This window comes from Lipophrys pholis, assembly GCF_963383615.2.
Source record: "Lipophrys pholis genome assembly, chromosome: 10".
NCBI classification, from domain to species: Eukaryota; Metazoa; Chordata; class Actinopteri; order Blenniiformes; family Blenniidae; genus Lipophrys; species Lipophrys pholis.
In genome coordinates this window covers 12,550,111-12,572,955 of record NC_137640.1, presented here as the reverse complement: position 1 = coordinate 12,572,955, position 22,845 = coordinate 12,550,111, and the positions used below count along the sequence as shown (strand labels likewise).

At 40.6% G+C, this 22,845-nt stretch overlaps 2 protein-coding genes across 8 annotated transcripts in view; one reads left to right on the top strand and one right to left on the bottom strand.

Annotated features, from left to right (window-relative positions):
- slc44a5b (solute carrier family 44 member 5b) overlaps positions 1–14,019 on the top strand; it is a 30,227-nt gene extending 16,208 nt beyond the window's left edge. Inside the window, exons 3-23 of one of the 5 annotated variants that reach the window (XM_080473217.1) lie at positions 653–726; positions 1,934–2,018; positions 2,318–2,402; positions 2,536–2,649; positions 3,934–3,994; positions 4,098–4,221; positions 4,764–4,796; positions 5,740–5,823; positions 6,084–6,196; positions 6,282–6,413; positions 6,691–6,790; positions 6,879–6,971; positions 7,281–7,368; positions 7,805–8,067; positions 8,721–8,815; positions 8,901–9,004; positions 9,088–9,161; positions 9,485–9,555; positions 9,889–9,977; positions 10,464–10,548; positions 12,275–14,019. In XM_080473217.1, coding sequence (XP_080329343.1) covers positions 653–726; positions 1,934–2,018; positions 2,318–2,402; positions 2,536–2,649; positions 3,934–3,994; positions 4,098–4,221; positions 4,764–4,796; positions 5,740–5,823; positions 6,084–6,196; positions 6,282–6,413; positions 6,691–6,790; positions 6,879–6,971; positions 7,281–7,368; positions 7,805–8,067; positions 8,721–8,815; positions 8,901–9,004; positions 9,088–9,161; positions 9,485–9,555; positions 9,889–9,977; positions 10,464–10,548; positions 12,275–12,372 — 2,065 coding nt within the window. In that variant the 3' untranslated portion in view covers positions 12,373–14,019. Of the gene's footprint in view, positions 1–652; positions 727–1,933; positions 2,019–2,317; positions 2,403–2,535; positions 2,650–3,933; positions 3,995–4,097; positions 4,222–4,406; positions 4,452–4,763; positions 4,797–5,739; positions 5,824–6,083; positions 6,197–6,281; positions 6,414–6,690; positions 6,791–6,878; positions 6,972–7,280; positions 7,369–7,804; positions 8,068–8,720; positions 8,816–8,900; positions 9,005–9,087; positions 9,162–9,484; positions 9,556–9,888; positions 9,978–10,463; positions 10,549–10,838; positions 12,178–12,274 lie in introns of those variants that run through there. The other 4 variants (XM_080473216.1, XM_080473215.1, XM_080473219.1 and 1 more) reach the window with 4 other exon arrangements.
- A 607-nt stretch (positions 14,020–14,626) lies between these two features.
- LOC308115631 (LIM/homeobox protein Lhx8) lies at positions 14,627–22,567 on the bottom strand. Of its 3 annotated transcripts, none has more exons than XM_080473236.1 (8): positions 22,378–22,567; positions 21,061–21,186; positions 20,743–20,864; positions 20,026–20,246; positions 19,791–19,894; positions 17,013–17,108; positions 16,187–16,376; positions 14,627–15,322 (listed from the first exon to the last, which is right to left on the bottom strand). In XM_080473236.1, exons 1-8 carry the CDS (start codon positions 22,456–22,458, stop codon positions 15,246–15,248), a joined length of 1,017 nt encoding a protein of 338 aa, XP_080329362.1. In that variant the 5' UTR covers positions 22,459–22,567; the 3' UTR covers positions 14,627–15,245. The 3 variants fall into 3 exon arrangements, with proteins under 3 accessions (XP_080329362.1, XP_080329364.1, XP_080329363.1); XM_080473238.1 differs by having other exon boundaries at positions 16,187–16,364; positions 22,378–22,559; XM_080473237.1 differs by lacking the exon at positions 22,378–22,567 and adding an exon at positions 21,631–21,963.
- Positions 22,568–22,845: the final 278 nt, after the last annotated feature.

Sequence of the window (22,845 nt, the reverse complement as noted above, 5' to 3'; positions counted from 1 at the left end):
GATCACTCCGGCATTGGGGGTGGGGGTGGGGGTCTGCACTTCAAGTTTATTCAGGGAGCCAGTAAATGTCTACTGCTGGGTCTCAAGAAGCATGGTTTAAATGGATGTCAGGACGATATCTCCACATAGAACTAACACTCCTCTTTCACCATACACTTATATTATATCATGATTAGCAATAGATGGTGAAAATGATGAATGAAATATTTCTGATTTTCACAGATTTACTCAGCAGTCAATCATAACAGCAACAAATATGTTAAAGTTTATCGAAAAGTTGGTCACAAATACCGTAAAGCTGAAACTCTTAAAAATACAGACTCATATTTCTCGAGGCTTTTGGGATGGAGATGTCTCAACTGTGACGTCTGTTGTGGCAAACACAAACTCTGTAGCTATAATAGTTTATAAATCATGTGATTCGGTTGTCTGGAAAACATCAACTGCACAGTATAAAAACTAAGTTAATAGTGTCTCCGATTTGATCTGAAACTACTAATGTTCATCAGCTGAAGTAAGCATGCAGGGTTTTTTTTTTTTTTTTTTAACAGTTTAAATAAATTTTTACAATGACTATTTAACTTGGAATCTTCGATTGGCGTGTTACAAACTCGTCTTACATTCTGTTGAATCTGTTTTGTTTTCATTCTAGGAGCTGCACTGATGTGCTTTGCTGTGTCGTCTTCGTCATTGTCATCCTTGGCTACATTGCTCTGGGTACTGTGGGTGAGTTTGACACATTGCTGGTGATTGCATCAAACTTATGTAACGTCGCAAACTTGTGCGGTGTTGTGCAGTTGTGATAAGTTTTGCAGTGTGGAAGAGGGAATTACTCATACTTCCCCCTTCCAGTTCGTATGAAACTTCTCGCCGATGGCGAGAATTTGGATCGTCAATGCAAAATGGGTGCTCCAAATTGTGAGCTATTGTCTAACAGTAATTTGTTAACATCATAACTTACGCATAGAATAAATAACAGGACACACTAACACTTTCAGTGAAAATAAGGAGTTTGTGTTGTTGTTGTTTACAATGCTGTGGTGTGATCTTCAACCAAGTGTGTGATTGTTCCCAGTGTGGGAGACTTTAGAAACGCAGCTCCTCCAGAGAGTGGCCTGCTCTTTTTAGGAGTGGGACTTGTCGGAACTGTATTACATAATCTGTTTAGTTACATTTTTGACTAGGGTACCCTTTCTGTCCTCCTTCACAACGATGTATGACATACATCACAATGTAGTTGTTAATGAAGTCCAAACTCTGTCAATGTGTTGTTAGGGGACGTCAGATCGACACAAGCAAGACTCCAGTTAGCTTTAGAACATGGTTATTTTCTTTTTGTTCCTCAGTTTTATTATCTTTGTTTAGATATGCCTACATTCTGCAATTTGGAGTTTTGAACGATGGTTCATTATTTTGCAAGGTGAAAGACGCAGTCGATGGTGTTTGTGTTGGGCAAATTAATGCAACTTGATAAAGAATTGCTTGGCAAATGGAACTGAACCTGAATAGATTATGCAGAGTTTATTATTTCTTTTGTTTTGTGTGTTAGAATATTTAACTTTTATAATTGGACTCCACAAAACAATTTTCTTGTGTTGCCTTGTTAATTTTGTTTTTGGTGTTAAAAAACACATGAAATTGGCTTCATGCATACATACAATCTAGATTTCTGGTTGATGCTTGGAGACTACCCGTGAAGCTGTACTTTATGATTAGTATGACTACTGTGATTACTATGAGTCTCAGGAACTGAACTGACAGCACAGCATGTGTCATTTAGGGCCACAGAGAAGGAGGGTGTTGTGGCTGCACCCGGTGGCCTTACTTCAACTGGTTAGAACAAGTGTGTGGCGTGAGTCGTGAGTGTGTGGCAGGTGAAATTACACGTGCTAATTTAATCCCATGTAAATGAGAAGCTGTTTTTGGTTTCCAGCCTGGATCCATGGTGACCCTCGTAAGGTCGTCTATCCAACCGACAGCCACGGTCAGTTCTGCGGCCAGCAGAGCACCCCCAATGCGTGAGTGGAAGAAATTTGCTTCCTAATTTATTGCACAGTGGAATAATTATGTTGTCCAATTTGTCTGTCAGCTTTCTATTGTTATCTCTACTCACACAATAGACTCTGACTACAATTCAGAACAGAGATGATTCATGATTAATTCTGGCGAGGTTTTTTACTTGTGTGTGTGTGTGCGTGCGTGCGTGTGCGTGTGTGTGAGCGTGTGTGCATGCGTGTTGCTGATAAATCTTTGTATTGACTTCTGAATCTTTCTAATCTGACTTTCTTCTCTTTGTCTTCATCTTTTGCCTCTGCAGAAACAAAGCCATATTATTCTACTTCAACATGTTGAAATGTGCCAATCCTGCAGTTTTAATTAACCTCCAGTGCCCTACAACCCAGGTAAAAGACTAAGCGAAGGTTCTTCGAGCTTTGCGTGGCACAATGCTTCGAATGTCTCCGCAACTTTTTCGCCACGGATAATTATGCTAGATTGATGGGCTTTCTCATTAAGAGGATGTGTTGCCTTCTCCAGCTCTGTGTCTCCAAGTGCCCTGACAGATTTGCTACTCTCCTGGATGCAAGGAATACTAAAAACTGGGAATACTACAAACAGTTCTGCAAGCCTGGCTTCAAGATTGGCAGTAAGGTGAGAGACAATAGTTAATTGCCATTATCTAATTTTCTGTTTTCTTTTTTTTTAAACTGGAAGACAGTTAAACAGAATACTGAATCGCTTTTATAATCACAAGTCATGTTGTTGATACCAATCTCCAATTCCGGAGGTGTCCTTTAGAACGGCGCTTGCTTCAGGAACCACTTGATCTAATGTCTTTCTGCGAGAAGATGATTTCATCAGTTCCCTCATGGTGAAGAGCTCATTTAAATGGGGGTTTGAGAAACAGGCGGAAGTGAATGAGCATCCACTCAAGCACATCACAGCCTTGTTCTGTGAACTGGCAGGAGTTCAGTGCTAATGACGTCGGCACGGCGGTGTGTAAGAATCAAATTGAAGTGTTGTGTGGGAGCACCTTGTGGTTCAATGATACAGTTGGAACCGAATCAGTTTTGGCTTCCTACATAATTTCAAGTATGACAGTGTAACATCAAACAACAATTATTTATCATTTAGGACTTTTGGGTTTTTTTCAGGTTTACTGTTCTCGGTATTAATTCAACTGTCTTTGTTGTAAAATTTTGGTTTTGTCAAGGAAAGAAAGTGTTACTGTTGTTTTGCTTAAAATAGAGGAGAACTGCATTTTTTTTTTTTTAACGCTGACCAACACATGTCAGAATATTTCACTAAGCCTTGTATTAAAATACAAAAGCATTCAAAAGATCGTGAAGATTGTTCATAGTTATTTAGACATTTAAATTGACTATACGTGAGATACAACAGTTTTCAAGGTGCAGTTTTAATCTTTAACAAAACAATGTTTTGTAATTGAAATATAGACAATACCAAGAGAGAGAAAAGTACCCCAGAGTATCAAACAAATTTGAAGTAATGTTGCCTAGTCTGCCAAATTTGTTCTATCACCCACATGAATTCAAATTTGTTAGTGTGTATTACAGGCATGTGAAGAAATTTGGAGCAACTCCAATAGTTAAAGATACAGATATGCAGTTAAACTGAAAACCCAAAGTGCCACGGTGTATCTGTTTAGTTAGAAACTTTAATCTGATTACTCGATTCACACCCCTAAACTTCACACTGCATTAAAAGTGCCCAGATTGTAGTAACTCGTTATATCCAGTGGGAAATAAGATTGAAGAAAGAGAGAAAAACACAACACATGACAGATTCCTACAGAACAAACGCCACTTCAAAATCAATAGAAAAAGCGACTAATTGTGGGCGTGTGATAACAACTCCGACAGCGATGCGTCGCATGGGTTTGAATCTGTATCTCCTTTTTTAACTTTTTTTCAGTCAGTTGGCGAAGTCATACGTGATGAAGACTGCCCGTCAATGATCGTGCCAAGCAGGCCTTGTAAGTGCAAGATTCCCTTGTAAACGCAGTGAAATACAATAACATATATTCTGTTTGCCGAGCCTCTGAATACAAACTGGATTGCTTACAAATGTGTTCTTAGTCCTTCAGCGGTGCTTCCCTGATTTCATTAGACGAGATGGCATTTTAACTGTAGCCAATCAGACCATCTTCAAAGACGGCGACAATAACAAGAGGAGTGTGAACGATCTCAAAGATGCTGCCAAGTAAGCCGATCTTACCTGCACCCTCAGTTTTCTTGTCCCAGTTAAGTCAGTAAAGTGTCAGACGCAAGCGACTCGCATGTCAGATTAAGGAGTGAAATCTTTCTGTTTATTAATGCTAGTAAAAAAAATTTCAGTCCGCAAAGGTTTGTCTTCAGAATGTTGAAAAACTGTTATAATGTCGATAGGGATGTCGACTCAACACCAAGAGATCTCTGGACAAATGTCACCGGGTAGGACAAGTGGGCATGTCACTATTGTTAGTGACGCCCACGAATGTGTCCAGCCACATTCAGCATTAAGCGCATGTCTTGTTTTTTTTTTTTTTTGCATGGAATTATTACAGCTTTAAATCTGCCTCAAAGTGTATGACAGCTACTCTGTATATGCTATCAGCATGTTAGTGGGCTAAAGTAGCAGCTAAGCAGCAAAATTATGTATTTAAAGTAGATAGTTGTTATTTTTCATACGTACCTGATTCATTTTTGTTGTGATCGGGTGTCGCTTTGGAAATTTAATGCACTTTGATATTTTCCTTTTGATAGCCAAGTAACCGCCACACAGCAAAGACTGGAAAGGTTTCGAAAATATTTTTTTCACCCTTTCCCTCCTCTATTGCCATCAGCTTAATTGTAGACTAACCCTCCCACCTGTGCTGTTCATCAAGGAGAACACATTGCTGAAATCCTTCAGCTGCAGCAGTGGATGGGAATTAGGACAGAATAATCACAGTTTGTGTCATATCTACTTCAAAACAAGTCATCCACCACTTTGTGAGTGCCTTGGAAATCCTGGTTAAAAAAAAATGTAGAGTAGCGTAGTGCCCCCTGGTGGTGATCATAGTTCCTCCCTAGATGTAGACGCTGGGAATAATCCAAACTCCTGTGTATGTACTTATAGTGTACATTGGGGAAGCTGATTTAGACCTCCTTAGGTGCTTTTCGAGTTGATTTCGCTGTATATGCCTTAGCAAAGTTACATACATACACACATGCATATTCACATGACTATTTGAGCCGTTTTCCAGGGTTTATTTTTCAGTCCACCGTTGCTATAGATATTGTCACGAGACATCTAAGCTTTTTAATAACCCTTAAATAACAACTATCCTCTGTTATGCAGTTCAGCTCTATTATTTGGTGTATCCTGCACAAGTCTATGACTTTATCAGTGACACAGCCACTGAATAAGGTTTGCCTTCCAACACATTCATGGCAATGTGCTACACCTCTGCTGTCGGTGCTTCTCTGTAACTCATCCAGTAACACACTGTTGTACCATTCACTGCCATAACGTAGGAAATACTGACCAAAGGCTTTTCAGTAACGCTCATCCTGTTGCTACTTTTGTTATACTTGCCCTTGTTGTGTAGCACATGAGGCTAACATAGTCAAAAACATTTTGAGACTTGAGATAAATCAAGTCTTGAAATGTTTTTGAATCAGTAAAGTACACTAAGAGAAGCAGTAACATAACGGCTTATTTACATGTCCTCCTTCTAACTTGGTGGTGTCATCACAGGAGTATTGCGAGCCTGCTGAATGCGAAAGAAGTTGGCATGAAGATCTTTGAGGATTATGCAAATTCCTGGATCTGGATCCTCATGTAAGAATAGCAGTTTATGATAAATAATTGATATTTGTGGATACTGAAATTTGAATGGCATATCAGTGAACTAATGAATGAAAGTGATGGGAATGTTTAAATATTAGCTGTGTAACTAAATACAGGAACTTGATTGTTTGTTTGTTTTTGTTACTGTCTGCTCACGGTTTGTGCAAACACATGATTAAAGGCAGAGTTAGTCGAGTTTGTTCGGTGAACTTATATTTCTCCTGGGTTTCTATGCTTTTGTGTTGTTGCAGTGGTTTGGTGATAACCATGGTGATCAGTCTGCTCTTCATACTGCTGCTGCGCTACACTGCCGGCGTGCTGCTGTGGCTCGTCATTTTTGGTGTCGTGACTGCAGTGGGCTACGGTCAGTGTGTTTACGTGCTCTGATAATGTGTCCGTATCAAATGTCATATTTGACTCAGGACTATGAATCTTTCTCTGCCTCTCAGGTATCTGGCATTGCTACTGGGAGTACAGTAATCTGAGCAGGAAGCCGGGTTCCAATGTCACCTTCTCTGAAATTGGCTTCCACGCAGACTTCAGCATTTATCTCCAGCGTAGCCAGACCTGGCTCATCTTCAGTACGTTCACTTGCACGACCATCTTGCAACACTTTCTTTATTGTTATACGGGCTGCTGTGCATTACATAACAATCGTCAGCACACATTTATGATCCTTGTGTCTGTTAAGACCCTGAGCTCATGTATTATTACCACCGCATGCATGATTTGATGTTGAGTGCTGATCACTATACTGGAGCCATAAATCTCTGTTGTGCCCCTGAGAACTTTGCTCAACCATCATTTGTGAGAAAAGCTGTTAGGTTTTGATTTGATATCTTGATGTTTGTTTTGTAGTGATCTCGCTTTCTGTGATTGAGGCCATCATTGTGATTATACTGATATTTCTGAGGTCGAGGCTGCGCATCGCCATTGCATTGCTGAAAGAGGGAAGCAGGCAAGTATGGATGGAAGAATAATTTCTGATAGTTGGTCCTTGACTCTTTTTTTCTGTGCGTGTTTTAAATGTTTGATCTTGCTTCCAGGGCTATCAGCTACATCATGTCCACTCTCTTCTACCCTGTCATCACATTTTTCCTCCTGGCTATTTGCATTGCGTACTGGGCCGTCACAGCGGTGTATCCTTCTACTTACTAAAAGTACAGTTTCACCCAGAAGAGTAAGAAGAGAGATGCTCCTTTTTAAATATTGAGATAGTTCCTTGATAGTTTTGTTGTGGGAACGTAAAGTAATTTTCATTAGGACGACCTACATGATGATGTATAATATCTAGAAACAAACCATGAGGTCTTAGTATTAGTATAGTTATTGTGTTTTATGCGTATATAGCAAGTAACTGTTTTATTAAAGCATTACAGACTAAAACTAAATGATCATCACCTGGAATAAAGTTCTATTTATTTTGCCCTTAACTTATTTGCCCTCAGCTTCTTAGCCTCATCTGGCAATGCAGTCTACAAGGTCACACCTGCTGATGATAAATGCATGTATGCAAACATCACATGCAATCCGCAGGTGAGTCCTTTACTCTAATTGTTAGTTTTACAAAGCAGATCTTTGTTTTCTGTTTCTCCCCATGTGTGTTGGTTTTATGAAAAATACTATATTTTCATGATGGGAATGTCGCTGATGTTTTTTCTGTTGAAAATATTGCCTTAGTCACAATCTTTCATCATAGTCAACTGCAATCCATCAAATTGAGTGTAATGTTGGGGGTTTATTTTGCCTCAAAATATAACCTCTTAAAGGTAATAGATTTTATACTCTAAAGTAAATAGTGGCGCATTAGTAGCTGGCAGCTATAAACTTGCATTTGACAGATGTTATTTATCAGGCGGCCTGCCATCCTGAATATGTGTAACGTAATATTAAAGCATTGAAGAACCTTTAACTGACATTCAAGGATCGCAAACCCACTGTTCAGCTCTGAATCATTTTTGCTTCATTTCAGACCTTCAGTCAGACCAACGTTACCAAAGTGTGTCCTGGGTCGCAGTGCATGTTCGCCTTCTATGGTGGGGAGAGCGTGTACCACCGCTACATCTTAGTCCTCCATCTGTGTAACCTGTTCGTGTTCCTCTGGCTGGTCAACTTCACCATCGCCCTCGGCCAGTGCACTCTAGCAGGGGCCTTTGCCTCCTATTACTGGGCCCTAAAGAAACCGAATGACATCCCCGCCTGCCCGCTGTACTCCTCATTTAGCAGAGCCATACGGTGGGTCGCTGATTGGTTTCATTTTCTAGCGTACCACATTTGAGGTTGAGTGGATTTCTGCCGCTAGTTTTCTGTTAGTGGTTCTCATGTTTGTGAGCAAAACAACCTTTATTATTAAGATGTCCACTTTTCTACAAGTATGAATTTTGAAAACATCAATTTTGATTGGTGGTTGATTGTCTCGTGAGTTTTATAGAAGCCTCGTTAACTTTTACTAAGAAGTAGTTTCATTAGTTTGGTACCGATTCCAGGAGTGAAAATGAGCTGCTTCACACTGTGCTTTAACAGTCTCAACATGCTCTTTTTACATGAGCCGTCACGCACGCACGCACGCACGCACGCACGCACGCACGCACGCACGCACGCACGCACACACACACACACACACACACACACACACACACACACACACACACACACACAGTCTCACATTTTCCTGATCAATCACACTCCTTGAAAACTCTAAAATCATCTTTTACACACTAACCCATACGCCATACAAGCCGCAGGTTTAGAGTCATTCTAAAAAAAAAAAAAAAAGATGTCGCACACATGGACAGGGCAGTACGAGGGACCAGAATCTCAGGATTGGAAGTCGACCCCCACAGCTACCCCGAATGACCGTCTGTGATATTACTTTTCCTGTGTCACAGTTACCACACAGGTTCTCTGGCCTTCGGTTCTCTAATCCTTGCTGTGGTTCAGATGGTTCGAATTGTTCTTGAGTACCTGGATCACAAACTGAAAGGTGAGCCACCTCTCAGGGCTTTACTGCCCCTACATTTCATACGCTCCCTCGACCAACGCAGTGATGCCTGGCGATATTTTCACAGGTTCTCAGAACGGGTGCGCTCGATTCTTGCTCTGCTGCCTCAAATGCTGCTTCTGGTGCCTGGAACATTTCATCAAGTTTTTAAACAGAAACGCATATATTATGGTGAGTCTTTTCAAAGTGGACCGTTGATTCCTTATTGTGATCGTGTGTCTGCTAAACATTGTCTGCTTTAATCTCGCCAACAGATAGCAATATATGGTAAGAACTTCTGCACCTCTTCCAAGGATGCTTTCTTCCTCTTGATGAGGAATGTTGTTCGGTAAGATTCTCCTTAGTGTCTGGATGTGATCCATGTGCCTCATTAGTGTACAGAACTGCTTCTGAGACATGAACACGGAATCATTTTACCATTTAGTAGCGCCTTAAGAATTTCATTTTAGTCACAAACCATAGGTTTCTGTGTCATAGAAAGTTGATGCCAAATAACAGAATTTTCCAAATTAGCCTGCTCACCATCATTAACCTTAAAGGTTCTTGCTCTCATTTCGCTCCCTTTTGCATTTGTGTCATAGCATTTATCTGTGCCCTCTCTTATCTCTCTCCCGTCTGTCGCTCACTTTGACCGTTCCTCCTTTCTTTCAGGGTGGCTGTCCTGGACAAGGTCACAGACTTTCTGCTGTTTTTGGGGAAACTGCTTATTTCAGGAAGTGTTGGTAAGTGATAAGCCGCCCTCGTGGTTTGGCGTGTCAAACGCTGACTTTCACACATAATTGCATAACAGGCAGAAGGAGTTCCTTCTCTGGAGGTAAAGATACTACTGTACTTCCTCTGTACAACAGTTTGCGTCGGTCACGTCTCCGTCATCACGTACATATTCAATTGGTCTATATAAATCGTATAAATACTCTCACAACATAAGATCGTTGCAGTGCTTCTATTCGTCAATCCAGTTTCAGTATTAACAATTTATTAAACTGTTTGTTTAAAATAAGTTTGTTTTCTCTTTTTTTCCCATTCATTGCTTATCTTCTTCTGTTGTTTTTCAGGCGTTCTTGCTTTTTTCTTCTTCTCACATAAAATACCAATTTTTCAAGAGGAGGTGCCGTCACTAAATTACTACTGGGTCCCTATTCTGGTAAGGAATTAAAAATGACTTATCTTCAGACACAAGTAATTAGAACAGCAGTAACACGGTGTGATTTTAACAAAATAAAGTTTCGGGAACACTAAGAAACATTTGTATTCTGACACTGACCTCTCAAACGGCTCCGAATGAGATCCTATGAAGAATCTGTGTGCTGTTTAGTTTTATTCAAAACCTTTTTTTTTTTTTTTTTTTTTTTCATCATAGTTTGATTTTCTTTCCTTTTTCTTTCTCAAATAGGACACTGCATTACTCACTTCTTTTTGAATGGTGTTAAATCTATTCGAGCTGCTGCTATGTCAGATAAGCCCTTAACAAAACTCTACAAGCCGATTAGTTTTATGAGGTTTATATTTTTCTTGATTGGTTTTGTTGGGATTGAGTTTTTTTGAAGGCGCTCGAAGGAACGGCAAGACAAGACAGAGGGTGTGATAATAACATAAAGCTTTCTGATTGTTTCTGGTTGGTTCTTTGTAGACCGTGACGTTTGGATCTTACATGATCGCACATGGCTTTTTCAACGTCTACGCCATGTGTGTGGACACATTGTTCCTGTGCTTCTGTAAGTTTGCTGGGGTTTTATTTCTCTATCCGTTCACATGCTGAAGGGACGTCAACTGTCACATAGCGTGTCAACTCTTCACTATAACTGCCTCCTTCCAAACTGTAAATGCTCACTATAGAGCTTCGCTGCTCACTGCTGTCTGCTGTCATTAAGTCCTGCATGTCCTTGTTTATTCGTTTCCACTAAGCCTTTTGTTCTTCTCTCTCGCTCTCTCTCTCCCCGGCTGTCACTTTCCACACTGTCTGCTATTCCTGCTTCTCTTCTCCTGCGCTGGAAACCGGTCCCAGGCGAAGACCTGGAGAGGAACGACGGTTCTTCCACCAGGCCCTACTACATGTCTCTGGGCCTCCACAAGATCCTTTGCAAAGGAGAGGAGGGTGCTAGTTCTTCTGCAGCCTCCTGAGCGATGTGTGGCCATTTGGACTAAACTGCTGACTCTCTGACTCCTTTCTTGATATCCACCGTATCCGTAAGGATCGGGATGCTTGGGAGCAGGTTCTGTAGGGCTAAACACGAAACCTGGATGCATCCGAGCCTGGTCGTAGATGACCGGGACGCGAAAGAACATGCTGTTATGGTCCTTGCAGATGAGGCACGGGGGACTAGATGAAGACTTCTGTTCACTTCCTATCTTGAGCCAACTCAGATACTTGCCTTTTTTCTGCTATGCGTTTGTTCATGTTTCTTTTTTTCTTCTCTGTATTCTCCGCTGACCTCTGCCTTACTGGGAGGGTATGTGTCAACTCGCAGGACGGACGCACAGACTAAAATGAAATGAGCATTTCTACCCAAACACGAGGACCTTAAAATGTACAGATGCCAAGAAATGACTTTGGCGTACGGCATCACCATGAAAAACGAGTGATGGGACTTATGGGACACCCTCTTGTCGCACTTTGGTCTTCTAGTGTAAAATCATGTTTTGTATGCACTTTCACATAAGGGACAAAGAACCATGTGACTTTTTTTTGGTATGTGTGTGTGTGTGTAGCATGATTATTTTGCTGGCTGTCAATGTTTACCATTGATTTTAAAGGTTGCTTTAATCCACCGTATTTATACTAACACAAAACACACAGGTCCAAAAATAGCGTGTATTGTGCACTTAGCAAAAAAAACAACAAAAAAAAAACAGGTGTCTCTTATTTCACATCAGTTCCATACAGTCCTTTCAAAAAGTCTCATTCTGCTCATAGACGTACTGTAAACCCCACCTGAGATTTGGGGAGGTCAAGACTTCAAAACACATTATATTGTTTTTGCTTCAAATCTGAACAGAATCTGACAGTTTTCAGGAAACTACAGAATGCAGCCACTAGTTTATGTGCCTAGTTGTGACAAAAAAAAAAAAAAAAATACATAAGATTCTCTTATTCTGTGGTTTTAGACCTAACTCCAGGAACTTTTACGATACAGTTTATAAAAGGATGTCAAAGCCATTTTTGGTAATTTTTTTATTGAATGGTTCAGATGTTGTGCCGTTTTAATACTAAGTATGACACACACATCTGTCTGGAGGTTATTCTGTGTTTTTTTGTATGTGTAGGAGAATTTTTTTTTTTTTTTAAATCAATGAATCCAATGAAAAAATGTGAATCTTTTGTTTTTGAATAAACATAAATGGTCAAATTGTTGTCAATTGTTTTCAGTCTTGAGAATGCATGATCTGAGTTGTTTCATACTAAATGATCGTCTTTAACATGATGCTCCTGCTGCCTCCTAGTGTGGGATCTGGAGGCGAACGACGGCTCCCCGGGCAGGCCCTTCCTCATGAACAAAACCTTGAGGAGAATCCTCAACAAGAAGAACGTCAAGAAGTAGAGGAGAAAGACTGCAGGTCGTCACCAAAGCATGGTACAAGCCCGGATGGCATTAAACACTTTGCCAAATGTGTCTGACGTGTACACAGACCAAGTTGTGCACTACTACTAAAGGGACTTTAATAGCGTGGCTCACTCACACAACGCTTTAGTGGTGTCGGTAGATTTTTGGTAGCGGTAGGAAACATTGTGTGGTTGTCCAATAATCTCTTGTATAGGATTTTGTAAAAAAAAAAAAAAAAAACAACATTATGATGTTGTAAATATTATTTTTTTTTCTAAATATTCAGTCATGACTGAATTATGTTTCACTTCATGGGTAACCCCGAGGTTTTGTGCTACTATCTTGTATTTGCCAAATTTCCCCACTTGGTGGCGGCATTTAGTACCGCGTTTGGTGACGCTGTGGAGGCAGGCCCCGGCTGAGGTGTGTTTCCCATGAAATGGTCAAACATCAGCTGATCTGCGTGTTATCGCAGTTGCTTGAGTCTGAGTAGCTCACATTGAGAATTTCACTCGCCCACCAACAGCTGAGCTGTCTGATAAGGATATAACGGCGTAGCAGTATTTTTTTTTTTTTTTTTTTTTTTTCATAAGTGCCTTTATATGGAACCATTGAGTGTTTGAGTACTGCAGCCATGTTTACATTTAGAATGTTTTTTCTTATTTTTTTTCAAATAAGTTCTTAAAAGTTATTTATGTATTTCAAGTACAAATGGAGGGTAGATATGTATTTTCAGCAGTAAAACAAAAGAAGAACCTCCTGTGTGCCATGTTGTTTTTAGCGATTTAACTTTCTGCTGGCCAGCGCCTGTACCTCGTTGCGTGTGAAATGTGGAACTTCACTTTTAAAAGCAGACTGAACATCTCGGAAAATCCATTTTGAAGACGTGAGGGAGCGTCTGACACTGTCCTGTTTGTTTTAGATCTGTCTTATTTGTCAGACGTCAACATTTAATTGAGATGATTGTGATATCTCAATATATATAGATATAATGTTTGTACTTTTCGGAATGGATTCCAATGTCTTGATACTCCCGTTGCCATATCTGTTGGTCTTTCTGTGCTCGGTATGTTTCCAAACACATCGAGTCAAGATTAGACAGCAGAAGTTACACACCGGCACAATGAAGATATTACACTCAAACAAACTGAGGACACAATCTTTGTTATTACATATTTCACCTCTTCGTCCTTTTGATATGATCAACTTGAGTTTTTACACAAACTCAACATTGAATGTTTTTGGATTTCAGATGGAAAAATAGATTCTGATTAAGTATGATAAATCTTTCCTAATAATCCAGCGTGTCCACGTTGTAAATGTGGTTTCGTGGCTGCTTCTTGATGGCGGCACCAGAGTACATCCCTCCAGTGGTTCCTTCACAGAGAACTTTCACCTCCAAAAGAAGATGTTATATTACATGTTATTTCATCGACGTCTCATCCCTTTCTACCATCTATGTGCTATAACAGCAGGTGGAAATTTGGTCTTTTCGTCCTATCATATTTATCTTTTCATTTCAGTCTACAGCAACAACAAAAAAAGAACTTGATGTTGCATTATTTTTTGAGCCTTGGTATTATGAGGTGCGGTTTAAAAAAAAAAAAAAAAGTGGTTAAAAAAATAAATGCACAGCATGGCTACTGACAGACAATGCCGTCTTCACTAAAGGGGATTCTTGCCTTCATATCTTTAAGATGTGACTCATGTTTGAGACTCTTTGTGCCGTGTTTGTCAGACCTGAGAGCGAGCCCTCATAGTGCCTTGGAGTGACAGCACCTCCAGACTCACACACCTTCTGCCCCCGTTTGAGCTGAACATGCTGGGACACGAACGCTATAATCATTCAGTAAAAGCAAAACAGTTCTGTTTGTGTATTAAAAGAGAGAGGAGAGGGGGGGGGGGGGGGGGGAGTTTGGTACGCATGGAGTTATTATTTCTTTAAATATATAGTTTAATACTTGATCTACCTCCAGTTGAATTTTAGATCTTCATGTGAATTCGTCACCGGTTGAAGTTTTTCCGCCAGACAGGAACACCCGAGATCAGATAAGTGGTGGAAAATCTTGTGTTTTTATACGCCTTCCCCTCCCTCCCACGTCTGGAAATTGGATTCTTTTGGTCAACCACAGTCAGCAAGTAAGCACAAGTGAAACGTCTCTCTCTAAAATGTAGTCGCTGTTTTTTCTCACCACAAACTCTTACAAGTCAAACTCTGAAGATGCGGCGCTTCAGCCTGTCAACAGCAGGATGACGATGACCGCAACGGTTTTGTTGTGACTCATTTGTGACAGTGTAAATTCCTGCTGCACTGTATAATTATTTGCAGTCAAAGAGCTGCATTTGGTTTTAGTATGAAACCTGTATGTGTGCCCGTCATTCACACATAAAATTATGTTTTGTACATTCTTGTTCTGTCAGTTTTTTTTTTTTTTTTTTTTGCTTTGCAAGCTTTCTTCAAAAATGAATCTTCCTCCGAAACGCTGATTACACGCACTGAAGTGGCAACCCGGTTGTTTTCCGATCATTTACAACGTTTCTGAAATTAGACGTTTATTCTCAAAACGGACTTCACGTACAATAAATTAAATTGCAACACTGATAAACAAACATGGTCAAGTTCATCTTCATATGGGTTTGACATTTTGAGCATGGTGGCTTTTCACTGAAGAGTCGCATGGTCACCGACTGTCACGAACTACACAAAGAATAGAAGTCTATAATGTCATGGGTCACAATCCCACGAGGTACACTGAAACCTGTCCACGTTCACATTGTACAGTACAGTTAGGACTGCCATGAAAGGGGCACCCCATTGATTCCTCAACAAATAATAAACATGTAACGGTAAGTGTGCGTGCGTGACCAGCTCAGGCGTGAGACACGGGCAGGGAGGTCATGGCGTGGGCCGGCAGCAGCGGCTGAAACATGGATGGAGGGGAGTGAACTGCAGAGACACACACAGAAATCACAAAGGTGTTACAGTTCATTCACTTGTTAACCCAAACTGGAATTACTCATTTAACTTTTTTTTTTTTTTTTAATCTCCAATGATGACAATATCTCCTCAACAGACAGTTTAATCAAGGGAACCTTTTTTGGTTTTTATGTGAAAGATGCCTATTAAAGTATTTTTTATATCAACAAAGTCTGTGTTGAACTGACTCATCAGAATTACAGAAAGAGTTACACAAAACCAAAAAAAAAAAAATCTAGTAAATAGTGTTTGTTTGATGTTGATTGTTATTGCTGCAAAGAGACACAACCTTTTGTTGGTCTAACAATGTTCTATTTTTCAAGAAAAACTACACTCACATTATTGAAATATGATTTTAAATAATAACTAAAAGTTAGTAAAGGTAAGACAGCTTATAACAAAGTGTGTGCGTGAGTGCGTTTGTGTATTCTCCAGAGCTGAAGGTTAATTGCAGCAAGTGAATTTAATGCAAACGGAGGATCTCTAAACCCTTTTTCAGTTTCAATATTTGAGAGAAATTCCAGTTTTGGTTGATCTCGACTGTTTTTTTTCCCCTCACAATTTCACTTAATTTCAGCAATTGTGTTTTGTAACTTCAAGGATCTGTATCTCACAATTAAATCTTTCGTAAAGAATTGATGAAAACATTTTACATTCAGTGAATATCCCACGACGATCATTTAAATTGGCACAATGACCATATGAAGGGAATATTTTAAGAAAATTTAGACTCTTTGTACTCTTTTAGGCTACTGTAAATCCCATCATCATTGTAGTACACAAGTAAACAAAATAAGTCTAATGAATAGTTATTGTAAAAAGTCTTGTTCTCACTGTCTATGAAGGAGTGCAGTGCAGATAGCATTGACCCCTCCGGGCCACCGTAGGCTGTGTACTGCAGTTCCTCGGGGGTCGGTGTGGGCTGCGACATTCGGCCAGACTGCAGCGAGGGCATGGGGGTGCTGGAGGTGTGGTTTGGGCTCACATGCTTCTTGTGGCGTGCTCGACAGTTCTGGAACCAGACCTGAGTTAACAGGACAAACACTCTTTGTCGGGCTGCGTGTGAAATGGCATGCACAGATCGAGGCTTCCGCCGTCACAAAACAGACAGGAAACGAGCTCTATTAAGTCATTCCTTCTTCATTTAAGACATTTTTTATTGAGCTGCAGTCACGGGTCACATTAGTGCATGAAATCAGTAAAGGAAGATTCGGGGATACAAGAAAACTCAACGTTTTTTTTCGGTCTCAGAATCAATCACCTACGTTTGCTATAGGCCGAAGGAGCATTTCATTACAATAATAAACCTGCCATATGTGAGGGACACTCCTGAAGATGGGTTTTATAAAGCTCAGACATGAATGACACAGCTTTGTACATGGAGCTCCATTTTCCTTTGAATCAGAAAGACCTTTAATTGTCCCCAAGGGGTCATTACCTATGAAAGTCATTGATTTGTGCAGAAACATGAGATTTGTTGTTTCCAAGCACTCAATACATTTGCATGAATGGCTTTCTCTCAGAGGACAGTCTGCCAAATCATGTTCCAACGATGCTTTTGTCCCGATGAGATTCTGAACAAGAAATGCTCCTTTGCCCGTAACAACAGTAAGACATCGGAATACATTGTCAATGTCTTTGTTCACGACCACTTACTGACCTGTATGACTCTCCGACTGAGGCCTGTCTGCTCCGCCAGCTTCTGCAGCGTCTGGGCGTCTGGGTTGTTGTCCTGAGCAAACTGAGCCTGCATCACCTGCATGCACACAGGTAGAGCACCATCAGTTAAATGGCCTCCATGTTCAGTGTGTGGTCCTGAGGCAGGAAATGCAACATTTGAGCTGAACCGCTGCTGTGATATGTTTTGATAAGCCTCTTTCAAGAGAGAATCGATGAGTTACGTTTAATCAGCTTCATACATATTAGTGGTATACACTACCGGGCAAAAGTTTGGACACGTCTTCTCGTTCAATGTTTCTTTGCTTATTTTCTTGACTTTTTACTTTGTAGATTCTCACTAAAGGCATCAAAACTATGAATGAACACATATGGAATTATGTAGTAGACACAAATGTGAAATAACTCAAAACAGTCCTCCTTTACTTGGATCACTGCTCTGCACACTCTCGGCGTTCTCTGGATGAGCTTCATGAGGTCGTCACCTAAAATGGTTTTCCAACGGTCTTGAAGGAGTTCCAGAGATCCTCGGCACTTGTTGGCCCTTTGTCCTTCACTCTGCAGTCCATCTCATCCCAAACATCTGGACAGTGTTCAGGTCAGTTGACTGTGGAGGCCAGGTCCCCTGGAGCAGGACTCCATCGCTCTCCTTCTTGGTCCAATAGCCCTCACACAGCCTGGAGGTGTGTTTTTGGGTTCATTGTCAATGTTGAAAACTAAATGATGCTCCAACTAAACACAAACCAGATTGGCTGGCATGTTGCTGCAGGACGCTGTCCTCGCCATGCTGCTTTGGTATGCTTTGGAACCGTGCATGTAAAAACCCTCCCTTCGCCTTTCCTGCGTTGAACAAAGACACGGCTGGTAGAACCAAAAACCTCACATTTGGACTCATCAGACCAGAGGACAGATTTCCACTGGTCTAAAGTCCATTCCTTGTGTTAGTCGGCACAAACAAAATGCCTTCTGCCAGTTGCTTTTCCTTAGCAGTAGTTTCCTAGCAGATATTTGACCATAAAGGCCTGAGTCACACCGTCTCCTCTGGACAGTTGATGTAAAGATGTGTCTCCTACTAGAACTCAGCGTGGCGTTGAGCTGGGCTCTAAGCTGAGGTTCTGTTAACATGATTTCTCAGGCCGGTGACTCAGATGAACTTATCCTCAGCAGCAGAGGCGATTCTTGGTCTTCCTTTCCCGGAGCGGTCCTCATGTGAGCCAGTTTCATCGTAGAGCTTGATGGTTTTTGCAACTGCATTTAGGGACACATTTAAAGTTTTTGCAATTTTCTGGACTGACGTCAAATGACTAATGATGGACTGGTTTCTCTGACTGCTTGTCAAATAGGGCTGTCAGCTGTGTACCAACCTGAGTTCTGTACAACACAACTGATGGTCCAAACCCCATTAGGAAGGCAAGAAATTCCACAAATGAACCCTGACAAGGCACAGCTGTGAAGTAGAAACTGTTTCAGGTGACGACCTCATGAAGCTCATTGAGAGAAGGCAGAGGGATTGCAGCTCTGTCAACAAAGTAAAGGGTGGCTACATCGAGGAATCTAAAGTATAAAACATTTTTTGAGGTATTTCAGTTTACTATATAATTCCATATGTGTTCATTCATAGTTTTGATGCCTTCAGTGAGAATTTCCAATTTTAATAAAATCCTGTGGGATGAAAGTGTAATTGAACACTGCTTTTTAATAAATAAATAAAAAAATGCCTGCTGTTCTTGTATTGTCCACAAGGGGTAGTATTGTTCTTAGAAGATGAGCAGAAGTAACAAAGCTGCATCCCAGAACTGAGCAGTGAAAGCTAGCTACATTATTGCCAATGTTCTTATTTCGTAAAGCTTTTTGGGGTACATATGACATTCATATTTATGTATTGTCCATTGTATTTTAAGTATTCCATTATATTGCTCTATTACAAATCTTTTTTTTTTATATAATTACCTTTTATATATTTTACTCTGATTTTAATAATGCAATTATTATAATAATATAGTATTGTATATTAATGTATTATCATTAATAATAATGTTATTATCATTATTATCATTCAATACAGTAATTGCTGAAGATTAGTTTTGGATTTAAAGAGGGTTTACGTTTTGGTTTTAAAAATGGAATAAAAATATGTTTAATTCTTCTTATGTTTAGTAAAAAGCATTAATTGTTGTAAATTGTATTGTCAGGGTATTTCTTTTTTATCACATATCTAAACACATGTAAAATTGCCTCACAATAACAAATCTAAAACGAGGGGTAAAATGACTTAGACGTTATTCATAGGTTATTGTGTCATATTTTAACTGGTCCAGCCTGATTGTTAATCATACTGAGGTAAATATGGCTCAGTAAAATGAGGTTGACACTGGTTGTTTAGACCAGTTACTTCTCAAATGCAACAAGTCTATTGCAGTTTCTGATGTGTTTTTTTCTTCAGTAAGAAACTAATCAAAGTCTTTGACTTTAATGTATTATTATTATTATTATTATTATTATTACTACTATTACTACAGCAGTTGATATCCTATATTTGAGAAAATCTGGGATAAAAACGAAAGTATACATATTTTTTTCAGAATTGCATTTAAAGATATTTCCTTCATAAAACCAAAGGCAAAAGTGGAACAACTCTATCCTTGGACAAATATCTAAGAATGCAAAATGTGCAAATGATAACCTAATATCTATATTTCCAGATGGTGCGTCGCATTGTAAGACGTTTTATCCACTCGTGTGTCTGGCGGATGAAGCTGACCTGCAGCTGCTCAGCAGTGAAGCTGGTCCTGGCTCGTTTGGAGGGTTTCGGCTGGTTAATCTCCTGCTCGGTCGGCACTGCCCCCTCCATGTTTACGCCGTTTCCTGCACAGATAGACTTTGTCGTATCAACAACATATTAACATAACAAAAAGAAAAAAAATATATTTATATATATATATCTACATCCTTGTGTTCAATTCATCCCCCCCCCCCCCCCCCCCCTGCAGGCTCACCTTTCTCCACGGCCCGCTTGAGGTTGTCCAGCATGCAGTCGTAGTGGATCCTGCACAGCACTTTGCCCTCCACCAGAGCGAACTCCTCCCCGGTGGACAGCTGCCTCTTGCAGGAGAAGCAGGCGAAGCAGGCCAGGTGGTACACGTTTCCCTTCGCCCGGCGCACCCAGTCTGTGGAGTGGATGTTCCGGCCGCAGCACGCGCACCACGTGCCGTATCTTCTGCAGGTGAAGGTGGGAAACACGAGGTAAACAGAGGGGCGCGTGATGATTCAACAGAAGGGCTTTTCGTGTGTTTGATCGAGGCCGCTTCACAGCGGAAACAAGCACACAGTGCTTTCTAGACCGCTGGAAAACTATTTGGAAAACTGTGTTATTAATATATTTATTATTTGTATGAGACATGCAGTCATCTAACATTCAATTTTAAAACCTTTACAATCGATCCCTATTGTGTGCACTATTTTTCTCTATAAAACAAGTCACTTAAAAAAAAAAATCCAGTATTTGCTCGGAGTGATGGGTTGGCAATATATTTATTGGTAACCAAAATATTATTCATTAAAACCATTTTAAATCATTAATATCTTAAATGCACACATGGAATAACAAGAACAAATTGACCTGTAACGTTTACTAAGATTAGAGTATTTATTTCGTTTCAGTAACTTCGTATTTCGTTTTATTATTTACAAAAAAGAAAATCTGAGTCGCATACCGAAAGTAATCCAGTTTACAGAAAACCTCCTTTTCTTTGATGTAGCAGCTTGTGTGGCTGCCAAGTGAAGTTTGGCACACGCAGCAGGACAGACAGCGCACATGCCAGCACAAGTCGTTAACCTAAAGCAAAGACAATGAATTAGTCAAAAGTCATTCATTTACAAGGAAGGTCCTCTGAACGTACACGCAAATCACCAAAACCGGTGGATTCGGTTGAAACCTGGGAGAAAAAAAAAACTTTCTCTCCAAAGATCAATTAAAAATGTTTTAAATAAAAATATACCAAAAAAAAAAAAAAAAACCCTGCAACCATCACCTTTAATAAATACTTGTCCACTATTTCCTCGTCACAGCTCGCACATACAGTCCGTCCAAGCAGAGGCGCGGATGCCATCGCCTGTAGAGACGACGCGTCTTCATCCAAAACTTCCACCGGCGCGCCCTGGAGAGAATCAGACCTGCGGTCAGAAAACTGCGCACAGGAACGCGTCCAACCCCAACCTGCGGTGCAACACGGGCTTCACGGCGCGCCTGGAGTCACCGGCAGCTGAACCTCAGACCAAATCACTGCAAAGTTGCTTTATCTCTAATATTTAAACTTTTGGGGTTTTTTTCCCCATTCGAATGGTTGACGAAAAAGTTATCGGCCTAGTCTGAATACTTTAAGGACATTCATAAGCTCTTCAAATAAATTTAAAAAAAGCCTGAAAAAATATTGCTGATTGAATATAATTTTTTTGTGGTGACTCAATGAGAGAATGAACCAAGTTTGTAATCTAGTTTATCCACAGTAACAAATAATATTTTTTTTTTTTTAAATCCATCCGTTCGAAAATGCATTAAAGCAATTAAAATGAAACTCGGGCGACATTTCATTCAAGCCTACCATTATGTCTCTCCTGTCCTCAGCGCATCTGCCTAGCAGCTCTTCGTCTCCTTTGCAGTCTTCGCACATGACGGGACGCTACGCGGCGGGGAGAGGGACGCCGGTCTGTCACGCTGCCGCAGCTGCCTTAAATGCCCCCCGCTCCTTCCCATAAATATCATGCCTTTCACTTTTCACCATGACAACGCCGGCGATTACCAAAATGACATTTAAAAGAGAAGGATAGTCATTACTTACAAAAACAGACAGCCCTTGAACTAATACTTATCCTATGTGCATTATGTTCTCGAGCTCGGAGAAATTTGTCATTCAGCAATTGGTCGCTCTACGCGCGCGTGCTCAGGTGAAACCCACCAACACACCCAATTTCACACGTCAATCAGGGAAACCAGCGCGAGGTCTCGAGGAAAAGGGGGATTGATTTATTTAATAACAGCAATTAAAAGGCTAAGTTCGACACAAACGTCTACCCGGGCAACCAAAAGGTGAAGAGGTCTCATTAACTACTTGAGTTTTAATTGCAGAATTCAGGGAGAGGTAATTTTCTTTGACATTTCTTCAAATTGTGAAAATACTGAGCTGTCAGCGTGTGGAAGGCCGGCGTTAATGACATACTGAAACTCCTTCCGATTTAATTGGTAAAGCAATTTCGACTAATATTTAATCCTCCGATGCTGACTGGTACCTGAGCCTGCTGATCGGGGGTGGGGGGGGGGGGGGGGGGGGGGGGGGGGGGGGGGACCTCACCTCGTCTCCGGACAGCAGAGATCCGCTCTCAGTCTCGTTCACGATGCAGCACTCCACTTTGATTTCGCTTTTCCAGCGCATGTCTGTGTCCAGGACGGAGCAGGACGCAAAGTGAAAGCTCCGATAATCTCTCTGTTTCCTCCAGGATTCCTGTGTGTGTCAGTCAGTCTGTCAGTCAGTCTGCAGATCTGCTTCCAGAGGGCGGGCTACAACTTTTATTTTAGTGCTTCTTGGCCGCGCCTCCCCTTACAAATTGGTTTGCCGTCGCCTTTCTTTGGAAAAAAAAAAAAAAAAGAAAGAAAAAAGTCTGAGACTAAACTTGAATAAAATCGTTAATCATATGATTTGTACTTCCACTACTCATTTTTAAGCCCAGTGGGTCACTTTTGACTCTTTTGTGTCACACAGGAAATGCATCAACCATGTTCCAGGATTATAAATGACATTTTATTATAACACTGTGACCAT

What these genes read in the sequence shown, in the direction of transcription:
- LOC308115631 (XM_080473236.1), bottom strand. Translation starts at nt 22,458, where the DNA reads ATGCGCTGGAAAAGCGAAATCAAAGTGGAGTGCTGCATCGTGAACGAG. An exon ending in CTCTGCTGTCCGGAGACGAG is followed by an intron (nt 21,187 to 22,377) that starts GTGAGGTCCCCC and finishes GATTCTCTCCAG; the next exon opens with GGCGCGCCGGTGGAAGTTTT. An exon ending in TCAGTCGGAGAGTCATACAG is followed by an intron (nt 16,377 to 17,012) that starts GTCAGTAAGTGG and finishes CTGTTAACTCAG; the next exon opens with GTCTGGTTCCAGAACTGTCG.